The sequence below is a fragment of the Lampetra fluviatilis genome, chromosome 53, assembly GCF_964198595.1.
Source record: "Lampetra fluviatilis chromosome 53, kcLamFluv1.1, whole genome shotgun sequence".
In the NCBI taxonomy this organism is placed as follows: Eukaryota; Metazoa; Chordata; class Hyperoartia; order Petromyzontiformes; family Petromyzontidae; genus Lampetra; species Lampetra fluviatilis.
This window is the reverse complement of record NC_136327.1, coordinates 756,387-781,116: the sequence shown is the minus strand read 5'-3', so window position 1 is coordinate 781,116 and position 24,730 is coordinate 756,387. Positions and strand designations below refer to the sequence as shown.

At 48.5% G+C, this 24,730-nt stretch overlaps 1 protein-coding gene across 2 annotated transcripts in view; it reads right to left on the bottom strand.

Moving 5' to 3' along the window:
* The window catches only part of AP3B2 (adaptor related protein complex 3 subunit beta 2), a 32,064-nt gene continuing 7,334 nt past the window's right edge, over window positions 1-24,730 (bottom strand). For both annotated transcript variants that reach the window (XM_078879125.1, XM_078879126.1), the window contains exons 7-28: window positions 24,081-24,147; window positions 22,809-22,991; window positions 21,218-21,391; window positions 20,194-20,291; window positions 18,162-18,216; window positions 17,588-17,659; window positions 16,968-17,030; window positions 15,657-15,789; window positions 14,928-15,037; window positions 13,671-13,847; window positions 12,989-13,175; window positions 12,103-12,221; window positions 10,586-10,691; window positions 10,198-10,336; window positions 9,597-9,744; window positions 9,106-9,178; window positions 8,269-8,375; window positions 7,474-7,705; window positions 6,868-6,952; window positions 5,755-5,852; window positions 4,366-4,504; window positions 1-3,389 (exon numbers count right to left, since the gene is read on the bottom strand). In XM_078879125.1, coding sequence (XP_078735251.1) covers window positions 3,236-3,389; window positions 4,366-4,504; window positions 5,755-5,852; window positions 6,868-6,952; window positions 7,474-7,705; window positions 8,269-8,375; window positions 9,106-9,178; window positions 9,597-9,744; window positions 10,198-10,336; window positions 10,586-10,691; window positions 12,103-12,221; window positions 12,989-13,175; window positions 13,671-13,847; window positions 14,928-15,037; window positions 15,657-15,789; window positions 16,968-17,030; window positions 17,588-17,659; window positions 18,162-18,216; window positions 20,194-20,291; window positions 21,218-21,391; window positions 22,809-22,991; window positions 24,081-24,147 — 2,719 coding nt within the window. In that variant the 3' untranslated portion in view covers window positions 1-3,235. The remainder of the gene's footprint in view (window positions 3,390-4,365; window positions 4,505-5,754; window positions 5,853-6,867; window positions 6,953-7,473; window positions 7,706-8,268; window positions 8,376-9,105; window positions 9,179-9,596; window positions 9,745-10,197; window positions 10,337-10,585; window positions 10,692-12,102; window positions 12,222-12,988; window positions 13,176-13,670; window positions 13,848-14,927; window positions 15,038-15,656; window positions 15,790-16,967; window positions 17,031-17,587; window positions 17,660-18,161; window positions 18,217-20,193; window positions 20,292-21,217; window positions 21,392-22,808; window positions 22,992-24,080; window positions 24,148-24,730) is intronic.

Genomic DNA, 24,730 nt, shown 5'->3' with positions numbered 1-24,730 from the left:
CACTTTTTGTGTACATTTTATTAACTTGCATGCAGGGTTTGAAATCACAAGATTACATCACATTGGAAAAGTAACAAACTACGGGGAGGGGGAAACTACAAGCAGTGTTAATATTGTCCCCAATTACTTCTTTTGTAATCTTAGCCCCGTACCTGACGAACCTGTGGAATTTAGTCAAAAGTCGTTCTCATTTGCAAAAAACTATTTAGTCCACTCTTGGTTCGTGAATGTTGATTTAAGTGTCAGATCTCGCCCCCCCCCCCATCAATCAGGTCGACCAAATAGTGAACTCTGAAAATATTTCGCCATGTTTGGACTTCCTCGTACTGAATGATCTGGGTTCAGACTCGTCACGGCAAGTCGCACTTTGGTCTGTGGTGGGCGGTCACCGTCGCTCTCCATGATTTTCGTCCACTAGCCAAAGTTCACGAAAAACTCCGCTTCGCCGATGAATAGTTTCGTCACTAATGTGAACACAATTAACACTGCCTACAACTATTTGCATACATGATTATCAACCAAGGAGAGGAATGTACGGTAAATGTATAATTTATGTGCAGAGGCTGCAGCATCATTTCAAATGACCATATACAAAAGTTGACGGTTCATCACACCGAGCAAATTCAGCAGCGATAGGCAATTTCGAAACCTATTACAACAAACGTGGAGGGCATCAAACTCGCCAAAATTAACACGACAATGTGGAAACGAGAACGAACAAGTCTGGATGAACGTGCTAATGGATTTACCCAATAAAGTTTGCACTGAGGACAGTTTTACCATTGCAGCAATCCCCCGAGTGTGGCTTTGTGGGTTGGGGCCACGAGTTGGGCATTTCTACTCTCAAGCTTTCGCCACGCGCTGCTGCTGCTGCTGTGGGGTGACATCTGCACGAGTCCATCCCGCACTGCTAAAGATGCCCGCGGCCCTACCTGGGAAACCTTCAATCGGGATACAAGGGTCTACCGAAACGCGCGTGTTGTACTGCGGTGCTCTGCCCGCGTGTTGTACCAACGTAAAGGTTTGGTGGCTCCGTCGTCGAGCTGGGGTGAGGACCCCCCTACTGGGTACAACAATTGGCCTTCACAATGCCACAACCTTCACGGTCGGCTTGAGCGGCTCCTAGGCGCTTGGTGCCGCCGACATCGAGTCCTGGCGATGCAGTTTTTAGACTCGGGAGAGACCTCAAGGAGGGCGGCCGCTTGGACCTCTCGACCTGTCTGCCAAATGCTGAACAGCTGTGAAAAGGTCTGCCCGCGGCTCATCGCGACCGACCTGCAGTGTTCAAAACGAGACGTGCTGGGGCACGACACTGCGGAATGCTCCACGCTCCGCAAATCTTGAGAACCAAGAAACACAATGAGCGCGTAAACTTTAAACAAAGGCCCATTTCCACCGCCGCATGTAGCACGTACAATGGCAGTTTTGTCGGGTAAACCGTTGGGTCCGTGGTGTCTACTTCCTGCGGTGAGGCTCGACTCAGCTTGGAGATATTCAACGGCACGCGGGAGAGCTTCGTATATAACGATGCCATCCTGCGGCTCATTACCCCGAACCAGTGGCTCGCTCACCTGGCGAGGTGGCTCAGCGGGAGGGAGAGCTCCTCGCCATTGGAAGGACGGACTCGGCCCATTACCCTCCAGTGTCGATAAAATGAGTGCCACTTGATGGGCCAGTCAACAGTGGTTGTCCTATGGAGAGACTCGCCGCCACCACAGGTAATGTGGAATTTCCACCACTGGTCCAGCAGGGATGTAAACAGGTGAGCACAAATGCCTCAATGCTCATTTGAGCAGAACATTGCTTTGACTTTTCTCCTGGACCGTCCACCCCCACAGCGGCATGTACAAGTGGCACAACAGCATATTGATCTCAAGATTTATCTACGTAACATACGTAAGGGTTTCCCGGATTATCGGCGGGTGAAACATTTCTATAAATTCACTCGTGCGCAAAACCACGTGTTTTAAGACATAACGGTTTCCAATCTGGAAAAGTTTAGAGAGCAAAAGTGTCCAGCCATACATTGGCGACACCTATGGACTGTACAATTTAAATTAATTTTTCTTAATTAGCTTCCTGGTAAAATTAAAACTATCTGAAATAACTTACAGAATATTTTTTTCTTGGTAATATTGTATCAATGACTATAAGGATTACCTGTTATGCCCAATACATTGCTTAAACTTGCAAAATAAATACAAATTACATCTTATTGTATATGCTTATCCTATCAATGTAAAATGTATTATTATTATTTCCAGTTTATATGACTGAAGAGATGTGGAAATCATGGAAGAGCATTTGTAACCAAGACAGCTTTTGAAGATGGACTGGAATTAAAATGATGAAGAGGTGAATGAGAGTAAGTTGGAGTGAATTTGGATGGACTTGATGTTGAAAGGTAAACGAGCAATGTGGCCTCTGGACGAACGTGCTCACTCAGCGCGTACCGCCTGCTGGAGCACGTGGTTCAGAAACAAACGAGCTGATGAACGACAACAAACATGGAACAACAGCTCAAGAGTCGACAAAAGGAGCACGGAGAGATGCACATTGAGAGACAATGAAGAGGAACGCGTGGATTAGAGAACACACACAAGTTAAACACCACCTTCAAGATGTGAAAACCAAGTGGGCTTTGGCAGGACGTCATTGCTAGCAGGAAAGATGGCCCATGGCCAAGAACGACGACACGGGCACCAAGTAATGGAATGGATCTGAGGGGACGTCCACCGAGGAGGCGGAGCCACGCGCTTGGCTCGTGCGTCGCAGCTGTGAGGCGAACTGTTACAGCGCAGAAGAACCGCGAGAGATGGGGACAAAGTTGGGGAGGCATTCATCCAGCTGTGGACTGACCAAGGCTGACGATGACATGGATTTAAGCGTGGAGAAATACTTCATTCTGGTCGATAGTTTTACCCAACTAGCAAAGGCGAGCGTGCTGCACCTGACTGACCGATCGTATTCATTCACCCCTGAAGCCCTGGGGGGAGTTTCCCACGAGCTTAGAGCGATCGCAACCCTAAAACACGCTACTTAGCCACTTTAAACTTTCAATGGCGTTTTTTAATATATTTGGTTTTACATAACTTACGTGAATTTTAAAATTGATTTCGTGAAGTGTAAATTGACAACAAAATGTTCATACTTAAATAACGTGGAACGGATGTAGATAGCCGATTGAGAATTGCCCATCACCGGGAGATTTGGTAGTTGATATGGGTTGACGCGGTTATGGCTCGGACAGCACTTGCTTCAGCTCCTGAAACAGCATGGAGCTGACGACCATTTTTTCACAGTTGACGGAGAGCTGAGCTACCCCCTCGGACTTCATGTCCACAGTCACAAGCAGCAGGCTGGAGGAGCTCACCGTCTTGGCAGCAAATCTGCAACACATCGGAACATCGCCGCATTATTTTGCCCCGTGTCCTCCTGACTGGTCACGTACCGCCACCGAGAACAGCCTTCCGCAAGATGATTCTGAACGACGGGAGTACAAGTCGCTCCTCTTCCACACGACAATGCATTCCCGGTATTACAAAAGAGATCTGTTGGGAATGAGGTCCGGAAAATTAAATATACAAGAAACCCTTGTTAATTCGACACATATAGGGCTCTGGCCTTGCCAAATTATCCAATATTCCAAATTATGTACAATGGTACTCCCCCCCAGTGACTCCTGCCCCATATTTGTTTTCAAAACTCTTCACACACCATACGCATTGACACACCTGCATCAATTATATTCAAATCTTTGGAAACTTCGGTCCCTTTCTACTACTTCTTCATGTAGGTGGAGACGACACTGCCGAGAGGGTTGTGGCTTGCACAGAGTGCACACACAAGGTAAAGTCCAAAGCAACAAGAGGTCTGCACCAACGCTCACCACGCACGCCGCCACTCGGCCGAGTCATTGCTTCGGTCGTGGTGTGCGGCATCACTCCACGTGCTATGCCCAAATTGGACCATTCGGTACGGAGATTCGACTCATGGCGAATTACTAATACACCGTATAAATACCGAAAGTGCAGCCGTAAAGAATTATTCCCAATTACGAAATAACGAGTTTTTACCGTATACACAATGCAACAGGTATTGGTCAAACATCTCAATGCTGAAACATTTCCTGTAAATTACTCAATTGGCATTACGTCGCCCCTCGACTGCATACAACTTGGCAGGACCCTCCTGAAAAGGAGCCATGAGATTCAATTCCTGCATAAACGAGTGGAAAACAAATGGTTTTGGGTCACGTGCTTTGAAACACCGGGGGAGAAAGCGAGTCGTGTAATGCAGAAAGCATGGAACGACGAAGCGTCACGATTGGTTGCGAGGTGCATTGTGTCACGACAGCGCACGCACCTGTGTAGGTTGTTCTGTCCCGAAGGCACGCTGCCCACATTCGCCACAGACGCCACTTTCTGGCGAATAACTTGGCTCGTTAAGTTGTGAGCCGGCATCTCCACCTTCGCGGAAGTCTCATTCATGCCAGACAGTTTTCCTGGAAGGAAAAGAAAAAAAAACAGGACAATGAAGAACAAATAGAACGTTAAAAACATAAAATAAGGACAAATGCTCTCGTACTGAATATATTTAAACAAGTGTAATTTATTATTTACGCTACTTTAATTATACCACTATTTACCATGATAGCGTTACAGTCTTGTACAATTCAACGTCAAAATGGGAACCAAGCGTCAAGATGACGATCTTACACAATATTTAACACTCGGTTTTCATAGAATTTATTTCATAATCAGCCATGATCTATCCAATGCTGGATGAAGGCCTCCCCAAGGTGTCTGCATCTCGCACACGGTCTGGCGACGTGACCATCCATATAGCTGCTGCACACACAAGCCAATTTCATGACTTGTAAAGAAGGCCGTCTCTGGTGTAGGCCAATCAGTTTCCAAGACAAAGTTTGTTTGGCCACAGGTGTATGTGGTTAATGCAGACTTGATGCCTTGCAAAAGGTTTATATCTGGTGTTTTAACATTTTAACACAACTCCTGTTTATTGCCAGAAGGGGTAAAGCCTATTCTTGTTTTTTTTAAAATCGGCCTCTCAGGAGCGTGTCCTCCTTTGGCTGCGACTCTGTCGTTAGTCTCCACCGCCGGGCCGTCATCACTTGGGGCGTTGGGCCTTGCCCACGCCTGCTCGTTTTGTTTTTATCTGCAACTTGCATACGTTCTCTCATCCACAGGTTCCCCTCCTCCTTCCTGTCTCTTGGTCAAGATCCAAGCATGCGCCTCTCCATCCTTCTCTGTGCTCTCTTCAGCCTTTGTACCATCTTCTCTGCCATCGTGCGTGTTTGTGACGATCCACGGCAAAGCGGATTACTTGGCGATTCTGCTACTGCTACGTGTTGGCAGTGGTGCACAAGCACCAATAATAATAATAATAAAAACTCACATTCGTCAACAACACTATGCGTGATACGCACGAAGTAAACGATCCAGTTAGGCATCTCGGTCGGCGAGCTGCCGCTCATCATGAACTTCAGGTTTTTAAAAAGAGTTCCAAACACAAATCAGCGGTCGGTACAATACGTATGTACGTACGTACGTTGAACGTATTTCGCACCGTACGTAGAAAACTGTGCAAATCGGAGTTGCGGGGGAAAGACAACAAACTAAACACAAAGAGCAGCTCTAAAGAAATGCGTTTTCAATTTACAAGCGAAACGAGTAAATACGATTCGGCGGCAGCAGCAGCAGCAAGAAGAAGAAGCAGCAGTGAGGTGTGAACCTTGTTCCTTCTTGAAGTCACTCTCAGTCATGGTGACGGGCAGCAGCAGCTCACCCACAGGAGTCTGGATGCTCACAGGAAACTTTCTATTTTTTGTACTGAAATGAAACACAACGACCGTGTTCACTTTCTTTCATAAATGTACATTTCATTGCGATGCTAGTTTACACCCCAGAGCTTTGCGGAGTCTCAAGACACTTTTTAGGAGGGTCCTGACAAGCTTTGGCAGTGAGGAGGAGGGGGGCGCTTGATGATGATGTTGCTGTCCGTAACTCCCAGCGGAGTCATCTGCAGGGATACTTCAGCATGGGGATGTTCTGGCCAATACAAATGACATTGTATGGGTGGTTTTCTTTTGAACCATAGGAGGAACCCCTCCCCCTGCCCCTATGGAATACTTTGTCCCTGATGGTTGCCCCTGCCATGGCAGGGCGGCGAGCCCAGGTGCTCTCGGCCGCTCCCTAACCACGGCGGTGTCGCGACTCGCCATTACTATTGGACGCTCTCTTGTTACAATGCACCGTCTCGCCCCCTCCCTTTCATAGTCCTCACTGTGTCCTTGGCTCTTGAAAAACAAAAAAAAACTATGGGAGGAAACCCATGGAGAATGGAGGGGGGTGGGATCGAGGGGGGTGGAGTGGAGAACAGAGAACTCCATGCAGAGAGGTGCCCGAGTCAGGAATGGCAACCAGGCACCTTCTTGCTGCGAGGTGCCACCCCCGCCACTCATGATTGTATGGGGTGGCAGCGCGGCAGAGTAAATATGTTACACCTAATTCTACACCTCGTATAAAACCAACGGTGAGGTCACGTAACCATCGTACAGTCACTTACTCTGAAAACAGTTTTACAAAGTATAAATAGGCATTTGCTATTTTTTCAAGTGAATGTAGCTGTTATTTTTTACTTTTAACTGTCATTATCTCGTAAATGTTATTGCAGAAAACTACAAAGTAAACGTGCAGCGATAATCACGAAATGACGATATTTAGAAGACGGACAATACAACCTCTGTGGACCCTACATCTTGGCCTTAGCACGATTCTCGTGCATCTTGTGCATTGCACTGCGTGATGCGTGCCCGTGACGCCGTGGCACGGCGGCCTGGCTCACCACAGGTGAATGTTTGCAGGCTGAGTGGAGTCGCAGAAGTCAATGCCCAAAGAAGCAGTCACCGTCTCGCCAGGAGGTAGAGCATCTGAAAAAAGAACACGTAGGCCCGACTTCTTCATTACGGCTTGGCTCTGAGTCATGAGCCAAACTATTTGAAGAATGTATTTATTTTGCCAGTTAAGGCCCACTGAGCTATACAGCTCTTTTTAAGAAGCGACCTGGCCACAAATAATAGCTCAACAAAGTGGCTTGTCGTGTAGAAATTAATAGCAACCAAATACTCTAAAACGCACGTTTCTAAATGTGGAGGGAAAAATTTGAGGACTCGGAGAAGAATTCACATGACCATGGGGAGAGAGACATGCAAACTCAAAATATACAGCAGGTGTCAGGGTAGGGTCGGGATCGAACCCACGACCTCCTGTATACTAAGTGAGGTAGCTTCTGAAAAAGAGTGAAATAGCTCAGTGGGCCTTACCTGGTAAAATTGAAACAGTAAAGTTTAAACAGGGTTCGCAATCGCAAGTAATGATTTGTCCGTTTCGATTTTTCTACAAGTCACACACTTTGTTGTTATTTTTTTTGTGAACCCTATCGTTGCCGCACCGATCTCCTTGAACTTGTGGATGCTCATGCCCGGCTGCAGTTTGGTCTCCCCGATGTGCACGCTCTCGACGGTGGCGTCGCCGCAGTTGGTGAAGGTGATCTGCACCGACACCATCTTGGCGTTGTAGATGCAGGCCTGGCGCGGGAAGCGGTACTCGGCGGCCAGCCCCTCCCCGCTCAGCCGGTGCAGCAGCTCGTGCGACTTGCTGGGCACGAACATGGGGCTAGACACCTGCGGCAGGGGCCACGCGGGGTGGTGGGGGTGGTACAGGTCAGTCGCCAAAACCAGGAGGAAGGGAAACGATTCCTTGCTGCCCTGCCCATACTGGACATCTCTGAAGCAGAGCTTCATAGCTCATCGGATTCCTCCCCCAGTCTAAACAAAGATTCTGATTCCGTCCCAATAGTCGCACAGGACCTTCAAATAGCTCTGGCGGGCGACCACTCACGAACAACACACGCATCTCGGTCACGTCTGTCACTGCAGAGAGGCCCTCGCCTTTTGCGCGCACTGTGCGTGTGTATATGGTTGCCTTATGCAGAATCTTCAGATGCTTGGGCAAACGTATCAACATAGGACCCCAGAGCACATCCCCGAGTGTTTGGAACAAGTCCGGCTCCTTTTGGACGCAAGGGGCCGGGAGAGCTATCTCATGGGGGTCGGGGAGGCACCACCACGGGGACGGACACCGTCAAGGAGGAGCCAACTTGAGAGGGCCCAAAGGGGTATTTGGCGGTGCAGGGCCCACCCCAGCCACCCCTGCCCCGTGCGTGCCGATGTCCGAGCGAGCTCACGTCGATCGTTGGCGAGTTCTCGGCCATGCTCAGGCCCTGCAGGTCAGTGGCGAGGTGCGTGGGCAGGAGGCTGACCGGAGTCGCCGGCTCGGAGGGACTCGTGCCGACTGCGGAACGGCAATAGGCATTACGGAGGTTGTGAATGTGGTTAAACGCCACCCCCAACGGTACTGCTCATAGTTAATGTGATTAAACGCCACCCAACAATAGTACGGATGTTGTGAATGTGGTTAAACGCCACCCAACAATGGTACGGATGTTGTGAATGTGGTTAAACGCCACCCAACAATGGTACGGATGTTGTGAATGTGGTTAAACGCCACCCAACAATGGTACGGAGGTTGTGAATGTGGTTAAACGCCACCCAACAATGGTACGGATGTTGTGAATGTGGTTAAACGCCACCCCCAACGGTACGGTCGTAGTTAATGTGATTAAGAGTCACCCCCAATGGAAAGATGAGTAACAATACAACTTTCATTATTTACCCGTGGCACACGTTGGGAAGGGGGGTACAGACGGTAATATAACGCGTGGAAAAATAACAAGGAACGAGGAAGAAAGAGAATGGAAAATAAGAGGAAAACGATGTAAGAGTAATGGGAAAAATAGCAGCAAAGGGCCTCGATGTTGCTGCACAGAGGGGCAGCATCCGTTTTCGGAGGTGGGAGCGGGGGGTCGTGGTAAGCGGTTTAGAGTGGGGGGTGGCCACACGGCAGCCACATGGTATACGGGAGGCCTGAGTGGATTTAGATATAGAAACATATAAACCACATAGACAAAACCCATCAGCCCAAGAGATCCAGCGTCAGGTGATGTCTGCGAGACTCTGCTTACAGTCGTCCAGGTCCAGCAGCGACACCTCCTGCTTCGACGAGCCACTTCGCTTCTTCACTTTCTTCACTTCGGCCTGTGTGCGCGCACACACACACACATCACCCCACGACGTCCCGTGCTCGTTCACGTGTTCGCAACACTTTGATAACTTCGTGCATTTAGTGTGGGCGCCATTCTAATAGCGCACGGCTATCAGAAAGGGACGGTGTCTGCACCGGTTTCACAGTAGAGGGGAGGGCAATGTTACTTTGTGTAATCCCAATAGAGTCATTCATCGGCATTGTGACGTTTGAACCACACCAGGTACATTGCATCTTGTTGTTTCAGCTTTGGGAGGAAACTGGAGAACCTCCAGGAAACGCGAGCAAAGCAGCGGGAGGACAACTTCCACTCAAAACGTCACCGAGTCGCCAATCGAACCTCGCCCCTCCTCGCCGTGGCACCCACGTGCTGCCACGGTGCTGCCCTGCCAACCCTCAGCGTCGCCGTACCTGCTTCTTCTCCGGTTTGACGGGGGCTTCGTCCGATTCGGAATCGCTTTTTGACGAAATCTCGGAGGAACTTTCTTCTGATGAACTCTCTTCTGAAGAATCGTCCGTTTTACCGGCAACTTTCTTTGTTTCCTCTTCACTTTTGTCACTACAAGGTGCACATTCAAGCATGATATCAGAAAATGTAGAACCCCCGAAAGAAAACGGAAAATGTAAAACATTTGTTTTTTTTCTATCTAAGGCTTCATTATGAGCTCCTGGACCCAAAGTCTACAGCAGCAGTTCCCAACCTTTCTGGACCTGCGACCCCATCAACCTTCAATTAATCATGGGGGAATAACAAATAATTAAACAAACAATGCAGTTCTAAAGAAATGACTTTTCAATTTAAATCTAAAAGTGTATAGCTCCAGCTATCTGGATGACGACAACAAAACCCGCAGACCAAATGTTTGTGTGTTTAGTTTGTCGTCCTTCCCCCGCACCTCCGATTAGCACGGTTGGCTACGTACGGTGCGAAAGAAGTTCAACATACGTACACACAAGTCAAATGCAATTCACCGTTCAAATGCACAACTGAAGAGATGCATGCAATACATACCTGTCAGTGTGGTGTGCCTTGACCTTGATGGTCTTGGCGTCTTCCTTATCGGACTCGGACTCAGACTCGTTGCTTTCCCCTTCCTCGCTGCTGGAGCCGCTGCCAGATCCGCTGCCGGACTCGCTCTCCGAATCCTCACCTGCGCACAACAAACAACGCGGGCGTTTCCCACCGGGGATGCAAAACCCACGACGATTGAGGCTGCTGTAGGACGACAACCTGCCGTGCCACGTTCGGGGCCCCCGTCTCCAAACGTCAAGTCAGTGTCAGGCCGGAGTGTCTCCTCCCGCTCACCCGCACCTCCGAATACCACGGCCGGCTACGTACGGTGCGAAACAAGTTCAACATACACACAACGCGTGGAGACGTTCGCATTTTTTTTGCTCACTGGTGTCGGCCGATTCCGTAGCCTCGGACTCCGACTCCGAGTAGAACGACTTTTCCTTCTTTTCCTTCTTCTTCTCCTTCGTTGACGCTTTAGACCATTCGGGAACCTGCGCACAAAATCCAGCCACAGTTGCCATTTTCGGAGACTTAAACCTGCAGCAAAGTATCCACGCGCGTTCTCATCGCGAGCGTTGCCAAAATATTACGAGTGGTTCGACGTTCGATTTGTGCAACGCGCAGATGGTGAGCGGACAGCAGAGGCCCCGATAGCGGCGGCACGATCACAAGTTCACCTCTCGCCAATGCTGTCCACTGGGTGTGGAATGCCCAGAATGTTATCGAATTACTTGGCGATTGCTGCTACAATGGTGCACAAGAACAAGTAGGAAAACAAAAAAAATGCAACATATTCGTTCATAACACCGTGGCCCTTGGAGGAAAAGAGATATACAAGCGACGTTTTGAGCAATGGCTCCTTCTTCATAGCACATCAATAGGAGAGGCTGGAGGGATAGAATATTATGGGGTCTGCAGCCCCATAATTGGACGACACTGTTCCTATGAGAACCCACATGACAGGAACAAACCCGAAGGACAACGCCCGACTCCTACGCCGTGAATATGACAAGAGACCCCCCCCCACCACCCGTGTCGCCTGGAACAGACTGCTGGGGTATGAAGGCCGGTACGGCACACGAGGGGGTGGGTGGTCAGCACCATGCCCGGGCGCCTTTGTATCCCCAGTGGCAATATATATACACCACACAGCAGGTACTTACTTGAGGCTGAATCAACCTAGGGAATGCCCAGGGGAACCAGTTCAGATAATCGTGACTGGTGTTGGCCATAAGCGGGAATCGAACTCAGGTCGCCGGGTTCATAGCGCAGCACGCTAACCGCTGCACTCCCGCTACGGCTCCCCACTGCCCACAAGGCATTGAATCACACATGTGCTCATGAACCAATGTATCCCACAAGGTCACATCACCAAGCTATTTAGGCACTTCCCCTGTTTGTGGTTACAATCTTTCCAAGCCAGCAGCTTTGTTTATTTTATAAAAAATTTTTGAAAGTCTATTGATCCATTTCGCTGGGGCGGTGACCTGGCCCGGCTGTAGCGAGTTTTGTCGATTGTTTTCAGAGGTTCCCGCTTCTAAATCCGGCAGGCCGCCCAGGTTAATACTGCATGGTGTGTTCACCGTACAATTTTAAGTGCTATCTGCTTCACAGGGGACGTTAAAAATGCCGTGACGTCGTATAAAAAGAGAGAGCCATTGTGTGCCGGCATCACGGAACAAATTACAAAAAAATACCTGCACATCACTCAATCGGATCGTGCACACAGCAACCTCGCCCCTACTGTGAAACTAGTGCAGACTGTGTCTGTGAAACACAGCAGCAGCCTTGCGCTGTAAGAACGATCGTGTCAACAAATGTCCTAAACTACTATCAATATTATTATTTAACAACTCAAACGATAACCCGCTCGCCAAGCTGTTGTTTTCGACGTGACGTTACCTCCACGTTCCTCACGGACGGGTCCGGTGCCGTCTCGGGCCAATTGGGCAGCTCCTGATAGCCCGTGGCCTTCAGGTTCAGGATGTGGGACAGCGAGCCCAGCTGGTAGTGATCACGGTCTGAAAACGGCAACGCGCTAGGGGTGAGTCGGGTAACAAAGTCACATTTTCACATTTTTAAGGATGGTTTAGAATCTTTTTTAGAATTTTGGGATAATTTCCACCTCTCATCATCATCATCGGCAAAATGAAAAACCCAACTCTGGGTAAGTGAATTGGGCACACATCACAATGTGGCAGGGCCCTCCGGGACAAGTGTCTTGACACTCAGTGAGGCTTTCGGAACCAAATACCAGGCTTCATGATAGTTATTACCATCCAACTCCACTTCTATAACAACGGGGGAGAAGAAACATCAATCTCTACTGCTACCATCCGATAAAGAGACCCCTATAGTCCAAAGAAGTTCAAAGTGTATGCTCGCTATCACATCTCTACATTGATATTTCACCATCTTCTTCGGATTGCAAGGCCCTCCAGAGAGAAAGATACACCCCAAAATGTTGGGGTAATAAAAAACTAGTTTTTTATAATCGGTAGATTAATGGTAGTGTGGAGAGCCGCCTTGTGGAAGATGATGATGAACACGCCGCTTCAGGATGGACGCCTTCTGGAAGAGGATTCTGAAAGGCTGGGCGGTGTCGTCCATCCTCTGGGCGGCGACGTGTCGACTATGAATACCCGTCTGACTCGAAGGACATTCTGAACAACTAGATTAAAACGCGTCTTCCCGAAAACAACTGGATTGTCCAGATGATAACACGCACACCCCCTCCTAAAACTCGGAGAGCACAGAGAGTCAGTCGCCGACGACCGTTGCCTCGTACCTTTGAACGGCGACTCCAACACCGGCGCAGGCTTCTGAGCCAGGAATATCTTTTTGGCGTACTTGCTCAGGGCTCCCGTTTTCTCCGTCGGGACAATGAGCTGACGGATGAACCGTGCCCGATCCCGGATGTCGTAATTCTGGTCGTACTTGGCCAAGTTCAGTACGTACTGAGTAAGCAATTTAGTCTGAAAGGTTAAAATGAAAGCAGTTTAATATACTAACGTGGTTCTCTATGCTGTGGGAGAGTTAAAACTACAGATTCAACTTTTGAACATTTTATTTTACACGCCCACACCCTCCACACACTGGCACCGGCGTGGGGCGGTGACACGCCCTGCGCTGGCGAACTTGGCCACCTGTTAAGAGGTTCGTGGTTCGAATCCAGCAGGTCACCAGCACACGATGACTGCTCTGTTTCGTCACTCGGTCGTTAACGTTCACTGCGAACCAGCCGGCCGTGTATTTTTTTTCTACCGTCGATTACACAAGCGGTGTTAACCAGGGCGCACTGCCGGATTCGCAATCGCCAACCTCCGCAGCGAGCGGCGAACGCGCGACAGCTCGGCCACATCACCGGCCAAAAAAACTTACGGCATCGTCAAACACTGGGTTTAGTTTGCATTACCATAACTCGGTTAAAAAAAGTAAAATGTGCAGCGGTTCTCCCAGCACAGCCTCACCTGCTTCGAGTTGGTGAGGTAAAGCTTGGCTGCCAGGTTCAGCACCTGCAGCTTCACAATATCTTCCTCGCCGATGAACGATTTGGCGACCTTCCTGAGAACGTCGGGAGCGATCTTGGGGACGTGCTCACAGTACTCTCCAATCAGCCACAGGATGCTCGCCCGAGCCATGGGCACCTGTGACGGGTCACAGGGGTACGGGAGATGCCGTCTTTAGTTTCCAGCACACTGGGAAGAGGGGCGGTAGAGATACTAAATCGGAAGCTGTCCGTCCATTCGGGCTCTCTGTTGTTTGTCCATTGGAGCAGGAAGCCGGTACCACTGGCATCCTGGGTTCACATCCGGGTTTAAGCCACCCACAATAAACCCCATTTCTTTTTGAAAGGGTTTCTTGCCCATGAGCGTCGGGTGCAGTGCACCAGCATTGGATTAAGCTGGCCTAAACCTGCTGATGAGACAATGAATATCGAAATCGGTTCATAGTTTTCTTGTACTGAACTACTGCTGCTGATACGATGCACTCCTCGAAGGCAGTGCAGCTGATGGGATGTGTAAATAGACATTTTTATTTAGAAACTAGCACAATTTGGGAAGGAGGCATTATGATCAATATTCTCTACAACTATGCTCACCTGTTACGTTGTGACATTTATTAAAACCTAATTCTTAAGTGGAGCGAGTTGGTTGGACTGTAGAAGTCCGGTAACCAACGAATGCACACACAAATATTATAATGAATCTGAGCAAATTAAAACCGTTTGGTTTGATTGACATGAGATGAACACTCTCTGCAGGGCATTAGCAAGGTGCTGCCTCGGAGTGGATAAGAGGCCTAGTTATGTGCCCCAACTCAAATATAACTGGAAAATTAAGCATAATGACAGGGTGACACCTGCCGGCCTGTAGGAGTAATTACGGTTATGGCTGCATGACATAATGCCTTATTAAAAGGGGGGCGTGTCTGGGGTAAAGGTGAAGGGCGGAGTCAGTCGAGAAGCTCCGGGAACCATCCCGAAGGGTCTAGAAGGTTCTGGCAGCTCGCGTAGTGGACGACCGAGATGGGCTGCGTGTTTGCACAGCCTATGTGTAGCCGCGTTACCAAGCGTATCGCCCCGCCTGCTCTTAGTAAATAAGAAGCCTTCTACTCGACGTGTCTCGGAAGTCGCTCACGACACGCGCGTGCGCGCCCAGCAGAGAAGCACGAATGTAACTAGAATCAACGCAGGTAGTGCACGCTTGTTGCGGGGCCGTCCTGACCGTGATGGTGTCCAGGAGCTTGGCCATGTGCTTGATGATCTCGGTGTGTTTGGACGGCTGGAGCTGCAACAACTTCTTAATCACCACCACGCTCTCGGCCACAACAGACTCTGCAGAGAGAGGGAGAGCACATAAGTGTCACTGCTGCTTATGGTGACAATGCTAATAGCAGCAGTGAAACACGCTGAATAATGTATATAATATTCTTTCGGTAAAAGAAAAAACACAAATTATTTGTGTTTTTTTCCTATCGTCTGTCTACATGACTTTACCGAAAGAACCAAAGAATATGAATCCGTGCAGTCACAAAAGTTTTAAGTCAAAATGTAAATAATGTTACTCAATGGCCCAGATTATTTAGAATCAAATTAGAAAACAGGATTTTGTAATGGTTAATATCGAAAATCTGACTGGTTGTTCCTGTGAGATCATGTTCTCCCCATGGGCGCGTGGATTTTTCTCCGGGTCCTCCAGTTCTTTCCCTCCCCATTGAGAATTAACATGTCTTTAGAGCGTTTGGCTGCTAGAATTTTCCACACAATAAGCCACTTCGTTGGGCTATCATTTGTGGCCAGGTTGCTTCTCATAAAGAGCTACATAGCTCAGTGGGCCTTACCTGGTGAATAAAAAAAAATAGTTTAGTTTTATAGTTTTAAAGGAGGCTCGCTCTATCAAACAGATCATCGTCGTTGTTGTTATGCTTCGAGTAGAAGAGCAGAGGCATCTCACCGTCCCTGTTGGAGAGGAGACCCACGAGGCCATTCAGGCACGTGTCCGTCACTTCGGAGATGTTGGTCGCACATCGGCCAATCGCGTGGATGGTGGCAGCCACGAAAGCCTTGTCCTGACTCTTCACGTAAGTCTGCCAAAATGAACAAGCAACCAAGAGAGCTTGAGTCTTCAAACTGAATGAACTCAAAATAACGTCAAAACACAATTCCACTCAGCCAACAGAATACAACATTTCATAGAAAGTAATAAACCCTTGCTAAAGTGAATAACATATATGAACATTCTATTTTCAAGTTTATTTTGTTTAACCAGGTGATAAGTCAAGAGACCATGATCCTTCTCATTTGCATAAGCAACCTCATGCATTAGTCAGCCAGGAGGAGGCAATGATTACGAGGCATAATCCCAATTCAGAATCTTTATCAGAATCTTGATTTAGACTGCAGGAGAAATCCGATAAGCCATGAAGCTGTTTTTCAGATTTCCGGTATGGGCGGGTCAGCAAGTTACATTTGCGGGTATTTTTTTATTGGAACAAACTCAACGTGCCATCCAGCTGCACAATGTCAAATCTTCACAAACTCAAACATTATCCATGCCCCCAGCAAAAGCATCTTCAAGCACAGGGCCGAGGCCGTCACACGTTTGGGCAGTGTCACCGCGAGGACCGTGGAACGATGGAGCAATGGACGTAATTTTGAAATGAGACGCGGCAGCACGGGGCAGTGGTGATGGTGTCCCCCACAACCAGCGGCAAGGAAAAGAACTTGCGCAGGAAAAAACGCAAAGTCTTTATGAAGCCGTGGTTGTTTATGGTCAAATAAATAATGACAAAAAATGGTCCAGAAAGTACAAACAAAAGAGTCTACCCATGGCACACCACGGGAAAGGGAGGAGAGGGAAGGAATGCCGGGACGCAGGGCGGACACGGCTCAAGATGAGCAGCAGGGAGAAAGGAGGAGGAGCGCCAGTGCAGGAAGGGGAGGAGGAATGATGGGGCCCAGCGAAGAGAGGCCGATGAGAGAGGATGATGGGAGGGTAGGGAAGAGATGGAGAAGAGATACGGAGCAAGCAGAAGTGAGCTGCACGGAGCGGCGTCTGTTTTCCCAGGCGGCAGGGAGAGGGGAGGGATTCAGAGTGTGGCCACACACAAGTCCGGTGATTTACAGGATGCTAGAGCCGATTTATTTCTGTTGAAGAACAATTGTAAGTTTAAAAAAAATCATGGAATGACAACGTAACATTACCTGCCTAACATGCTCCTATAGAAGCCCACTCATTGTGTGGATTGCCAATGCAGTAACTCACCTGGAATTCTCGCAGGATGATCGAGATGCTGGTCTCACTTGCGAGGTTGGTGAGAATTTCAAGCTGGAGATGGACACAGGCGGCCAACAAATACGGAGGTGAAATCACAGTACAATTAAAAGCAAAAAATAATATATCATATTTACACTTTCATTGCAGGATGCCTATGAAATATATCTATAATCTAGCATCCTTATAGCGCAAAGATATCATGAATGAAGGGGGCGATGTTGCTGTATGTAATTCTAATTGAGTGTCATTTTTTCAAATTTGCCCGTGATGCCGGCAAGCGACGGGCCCACTTTATTCGTGCGATGTCAACGAGATATTTAACGTCCGCTGCGAAGCGGACGACGCGTATATTCGTTGGTTCATCCACCCGCAGCAATGACCAGGGCGGCCTGCCGGAGTTGAACAGCGAAAAATCTCCGCCACAAGTGGGGGACAGCTGGGCCACTAGTAGTCCTGGTACTGCAGTCTGCTCAAAGTGTTTGGCACTCGGCCAACTGCTTAGGATCAGTGACATTAAAATCCAGTTGGATCTGGATCAGAGAGAGGAATGGGGTAACCTACGGTTCACTGCTCCCTACTGTTCATGATTACGAGGATGGCGTTGGTACCTTCAGAGTTTTGATCTGTGTTGGGTCTGTAGAGCGGATGTAAAAGTTCTTGAGGTAAGGCTCGAACATACCCTGCAACCAAGCCACACACGTCCATTTTACAGCCAGTGTGTTTCAATATAACCAAGAGTTATCAAAGAAAAAACATTTGGCGATAAATTGATATAAAAAGCATTAAAACTCTAAACATTCATTATTCATAAATGCGAATGTATGCAGGGCTCTGTTTTGTCTCTCTGCAAACAGATAAACATATATTACTATAATCCATTGGCCAAGTGGCTTTGCAGACCAATATTATCCAGCACCATTTGTATGTAAGCAAGGAAACGCTGGACAAGTTTCGACCTTCTGGGTCTCATCAGTGGAGTCAGCCTTGTTCAAAGAAATGCTGCTGGGCTTCCGGATGTTATTGGCAAGAGCATTCCATATAAACAATGGGACCCCGTTCAATGCAAAAGCATACGAAAAAACCACGATGCTTTGCTGTGGAGCACCACCAGGCAATGACATTCATTAGAGAAGAGCTTTGTATTGCACAGAATATAATTCACTATGAAACAAAGGAGCTTACCCTTCTTCTAATGGTCATGGTAGCAATGTTGTGCAATACGACGTATTGCACCTCCCTGTGAGGATACAAGGGATAGGCTGAGTGACAGTGCGAGCCAACAATATCCCACACGTGTTAAAGACAACGGGATGACCGCGAGGTGGTGTATGCCAGTGGAGACGATGGTGGTGGAACATTAGACACACCAACCGATGAGAAAGGCCAGCAAATAACAGTACAGAAAGTAGGTTGCTGATCACCTCTATCAGTGGCTCAGCGGTAGAGCCAGCTTCTCACAATGGGAAGGTTTTGAGTTTAAATCCGAGTTGGGGGTTGACTCAGCCCATCATCACTCCGGCGTCGTTTGGGGTAGTCAACAGCGGTTTCCCTATGGATACTCACCCCCCCATATAAATGTGGAATTTCCACCGGTGCAGAAATGTAAAATTGAGATTAACACTTTGCCTCAATGCTCAGTTGAGCAAGAAATCTCTTCATTTGCAAGTACAGGGCACTTACTTAATTGCCTCGGAGTCCCATACCGCCTGGCATCACATCTCAACCATTCTATTGCCTTGCTGCAGTCCAGCCAAGCGGATCCCGCCAGGGATGATGATGGGCTCAGTCAACCCCCAACCTGGATTTGTACCAGAAGTCGCAACCGGGTACCCGATACCCGTACCCGATACCCGGCTACCCGTACCCGACTGGGTACGGGTACCCGTTTGCGACCCTGGTGCGGCCGGGTACGGGTAGGACGTGAGTCACTGGTGAGTCACCGTTTGTCACTCATTTCCCAACGTCTTGTCTCTTCTCACAATTCAAGTTCCTAGAATCAACCCACCCGCGCCTGCATCATGGCTTCATCCCAGAGGTCGCAATCAGGTACCCGTACCCGGCTGGGTACGGGTATCGGCCGGGTACGGGTACCCGTTTTGCGACCCTGGTGCGGCCGGGTACGGGTAAGGAATCAAAACCCGTTTGCGACCTCTGCTTTGTACTCGTGTCCTACCGAGTGAGAGTGCGGCCCTCTGGCTACTTCACCGAGCTGCATACCAAGAGCAGAGATTCTATATTTAAATGTAATCACAAGATACATTCACACATTTCCGAGCTGTCAAATTGGCGAATGCCACAAAGGGCTTTTAGAACCTCACCACATTGTCTATTTTAAAAACAAGGTGAAATCCCACCAAGTTTAGTCTTTCAAAGGAGAATTATAGAAAGAAACATTGTAAAACTACAGGTCAGTATACAATGAGCAAACGTTTTATTATATGAGAGTATGCACTGTTGCACCTGTTATGAACAACACAAACAACAAACACGTGTTAACTTAAACAATATATTAACATATACAATGCAAAGAACTGAGTAACAAGACATAATCGACGTGTGTCATCCACTGACAAATCATCGAACAATACCGTTGTTCAAATCTGAGCTCCGTTTCGGGAATATTTTAGAGATGGACACTAAATCAGGGCCGTATTGCTTTCAACAATACATTAGCTGCAGCCCATCCGTGTTGTCGTAACATTAAGAATCAACATTGGCGGCAAGGTGGTGCAGTGGTATCACTTGTGACCGATAGCAAGAAGGGCCTGGGTTTGATTCTTGACCAAAACATCCCAATGCTGAAGAATTACATGCAAATAATTTAACCCTTTCCCGTTCTGATGACGTATGTGTGCGTGTACGTCATCGAATCCATTCCGAACGGAATTGGAAGTAAAAGGCCGTGCGGAAGGGCGTGTGGCACAGAAGTGTGCCACACGCCCTTCCGCACGGCCTCTCTAAATAAAATTTAGCGCCAACTGCTTGAGCGTTCCAAGATTCAGCGTTGAATGGGACACCAGCCCTGCAACTTACAGACGTCTTGGAGTGGGTGAATTGGTATTGCATATTGCACTGTCGCCCCTTAATGCAAAAAAAATTGTCAGGACCCTCCTGAAAGTGTTGAGAGTCAGCAAGGCTTTCCTGGGCAAATAGTGTGTGAACATAATAATATTAATACCAATAAGAAAGCTTTCCAAGCCAAAGGGCAGCTCACCTGTGGCTCCGCAAAAGCCTCACCAAGGGCTTGGCGATTACACCAAGCTCAGCTTTCGGTGACAAATGAAAGTACAGCTGAGCCACGGCCATCACCACCTGAAACAACACCACCATCACCACCACCAATGACAAACAGCCCCCATACAGCCTTAACAGACTGTTGGGGCAAGTGCTGTTAGCAGCACCTATGAAGGCCGGCACGAGATACGAGGGGGTGGGTGGCCAACACAACGCCCGGGTGCTTTCGTCTCCCCAGCGGCGACGTTTACATACTCATTTGAGGCTGAGTCGACCTAGGGGAGGCCCAGAACCGGTTCAGATAATCGCCACTGATGTTGGCCATGAGCGGTAATCGAACTCGGGTCGCCGGGTTCGTAGTGCAGCGCGCTAACCGCTACACTACCGCTCCCCATACCTCCACCACCATCACCACCACCAACTTCCACCACACGGACTCCAGGGGTCATCCACAAAGGTGGTGATGGGGCTCAGCTGGAGCGTGCTCGTCGCTTGTTGTAGAGGTTCGCAGTTTGAGCTTGGTGGTCACCCTGGTTATTACAGCCGTGGTATTAATCGTACAAACACGACATGCAGTCTGCTTCTCATGGTGGACGTTAAAAAGATTTCCTGATGTCATTCGCAACGAGCAGGCCATTGTGTGCCAGCGTCATGTTCCTAATTAAAGAAATGTGAAAGATTACCCACCAATTACTCAATTGGCATGACACAGCAGCGATCAGCAGCAACCATCACCCCCTACCAGCAGACCAATTCCTGCTTTCAGGCCAGGTGCCGAGTCACCCTGTACGACACGGGGACAGCTGTCACGGTGGAGCCGGGGGCTTCATATGTATGCTGAACTTCTTTCCCACCGTACGTAGCCAACCGTTCTAATCGGAGACGAGATGCGACGCAAAAGTCGCTCGTCGCCTCGTAAAGGAGGGGGCGGCTCTACCAAACGCACCGAATCGCTGCGGTCAAAGACACAACGGCGTGCTGCTGCCGGCGCGGTCCAAACTCACGGCCGTGTTGCGGCTCTGCAGCAGGGGCTTGGTGTTCCTGAGCAGCAGCCGGTGGTCGGGGTCCATCATGTAGGGCTTGCTCTTGGGAAGGGGGGAGTCGCTCGCTTTCTCTTCAGCCGCTTCGTCGTCCGAGCCGTAGAACGCCTTCTCGCTGTTCTCTTCCAGCAGGGACTCCTGCAGGAGGAGCAGGAGTTGGTAGAAACAACTACAGAGTCAATATATACGACTGTAAAGTCAGTAGATACTCCTGTAGCGCCAGATACTACTGTAGAATCACTAGATACTACTCACTCTGTTGTATGTAGGGTGTGTAGGTATATATACCTACGCGGGGGAACAAATATTTTTTGAGGAGGAGGTCGATAATTTTCGGAAACCTTCTATATCAAATATTTACCCCCCCACTTTCTATAACTTTTTGGACTTTTGCAAGCCTCTTGTAATTTTTTTGGTGGAGAAATTGACAAACGGCCCACCGGGCCTTCACAATATCTTAGTATTTACGTATGTATATGTAATGTTTTTAAGAGAAGTTTTTAAATACATTTTTCGCCTGGGCAACGCCGGCTACTTCCGGATAGTAATATATAATAAAGGGTACAGCACAGTCCGCAATAACACGTGAGATGCGTACGCAGGCTGAACAAAGATGGAGGCACGTGGGTAGCATCTCGAAGCAACCAGCAGCATCCCCCCTGCCTTGTGTTATACTACGCCAAGGCAGCCACGCAACTGCTTATTCCGATTCGCGCGACATAGTCCTGTTCACTCAATCACATTATATTGAATTCGCATCTAAAAAAAATGTGCTTCTTCAAAGATTGAGCGCTATGTCCAATTTGCGTTTTGAAAACACGCGGCGTTACAGGAGAACAGACTGTACCACACCGTGTGCTATGATGAAGGGCCCTTACCCGAGATGTCACCTATTAAACATTTAATTCAAACTAATATTGGTCTGCAAAGCCAAGAGGGTGTTGGACTATAACATATTTTGTTTAAATGTGGACACACAATGGAGTTTTTCCGACATGTGTTTTTATCCATAATGCTCCACAACGCATAATGAGTGTGTACCATATTGATTTTTGCGTGATATGGAGTGCTCTTGCCAACATGACTATTCTGCTCAGGAGACCCCGAAGATCGAAATGGGTCCCGTGTACACTCGCGTAAACAAATACTCTTGGACAATATTGGTTTGGCAAACCGAGAGCTTCGTGGACGAAACTATTTATTCATTTATTATTAGAGACAGAACAGAGTTTTGCTCATTTGTTATTTTACATTCAAAATTAAGACTGACAGCTTTATATATGTTAACTCAATGTACAGCGATATAATAATAAAACATCAGACAAACAATGGCCGACTCGTTTCGAGTGACAGCACGGGATCTTGAACGTCCACCGAGAAGCGGGCGGTCATCTACCGTCAATGCGCCCCGAGTATGAACCAGGGCGGCCCACCGGATTGGAACCGCAAAGCCCTGCAGCAAGCAGCGAACGCAGACCGCTCGGCCACTTCACCCCCCGAAAATGAAATGGCGGTCACGCGACCCTTGGCAGCGTCGCCTGTCGGAGGGACTCACGTTTTGATTGGGGTTGAGGAACTGCGTGCGAGCGTAGCGGGTCAGCATGTTGATGATGACCACCTGGCCCCACTCCTCCACGTCCACCAGCAGGTTGCACAGCTTGCGGTAGTTCTTGTGGATCAGGTCAATGCGCTCGGGGCAAACCTCCTCAAAGGCCATCACCACACTCCCTGCCACCAACTACACGACAAAGATCACCCGCATAGCCTTTAACAGCGCTGTTAACGGGCACCTTTTAAGGCCGGCACGGTACACAATGGGGTGGGTGGCCAACACGACGCCCGGCTGCCTTCGTCTCAATGCTGATGTTTACACACCGCACCAGGCACATATCTGAGGCTGAACCGACCTAGGGGAGGGCCCAGGACCGGTTTAAATATTCATCAATGGTGCCGGCCACGAGCGCGAATTAAACTTTGGTCACTAGCTCTATAGCGCAGTGCTCTAACCACGACACTACCGCTCCCAACCAACTACGAGAAGCACACACATACACACAAAACACATGCAATCTAACTAGAAAAAGATGTTTGGCTTGTGGCATTGTTCGTGAAAACGTGTGTTAAATACACAGGCACGCAGTAATGGCAACATAACGCGCACACATACACACGGTGAAACGTGCACAAAACAATCACCAGAGGAAACATTCTATTATTCTTCACCCTCGTCCATCATCCCTTGTAGTGGCGGCACGTCTTGCCCAAGCCCACTTTCCTTCACAGGTTTGGATGCTGTCATTAAGCTGCATTAAGGAACTGATTCCTGCATAAAATTGTTAAATGGTCCGAGGCAGATGTGAGATAAAAAATATAAACTGGACTTCCCTCGACTGGAATAAACTTTCCCTGTACATTAAGTCCCCCTCCTTAACCTCCCTCCATTCCTCCCTTAAAGCCTCACCTATCGCCCATTCTCTTCATCTTCCATCCCCTCACCCCTCCACTCCTTCCCATCCCTCCCCTACCCTTTCGTGAACCATAAGTACTCCTCGATTGCGGTTACCCATGCACGCCCCCCGCCATCTAAACCATTCCATTCTGTCACCGTTTTTTCAGACTACGTCAAGCGCCTTGACTAAAGGCGCTATATTGATACAAAATGAGATTAGATTTGTGAAGAACAAGGATTACATGGCTATGCATTTTAAGGAAATGTCGTTTATCTTGGAAACAAAGAGGGTCCCCACCATCCTACTTGGGTCATTTGGCCAGGACTGTTTGTTTCGGTTTGAACGAGTGAGATAAAACATTCAGCACAGCCACCTACCGTCGTTTTATCCGCCAACAGCCTCTCGATGACTTCTATCAGCTGATCCTTCTGATCTGGATCGAGACTGCAGGCACAATAACAAAACACGCATTCAAACATTCCACCACCTTCCAGCTTTCTGCAGACACGCCATGGTTACAAAACGTAAAAAATATACACCGGTTACACACTCCAGAGTATTGGTTTGGAACTTGCGGTTGCATAGAGAGATGATTTCAAATTACATTTTTTGATTAGGTTACATAATGATCCGGTCAAAGTTGTGTCTGTAAGAACGCTCCACCACTCGGCAACCAAACGGATGAAATTGTCACGTACACAAGCAGTGGCGGCTCGTGACATTTCCACAAGGTGGGGCTGTTGTGAGTGACCTCTGAAAATTTGGTGTTCTAAGAAAGAAAAACCTTGTCATGTTATTGGCCTTCCCGTGAAAGTGATCTACCAACGCTAAGCATTTATTAACAATACCAAACAAAACAACAAAGCACTCAAATGCTGTCCCCATGACCCTCAAGTCCACAGTACACAACCCCTTTGACACTGCCAAAAGCCTACAGGGTGTAGGCCGTGATCTGCTATATTTGCACAGTGCAACCTCGCGTTGAGACATCGTCATTACAGCAATGGGCGCCCTTTTCACCCCCCTG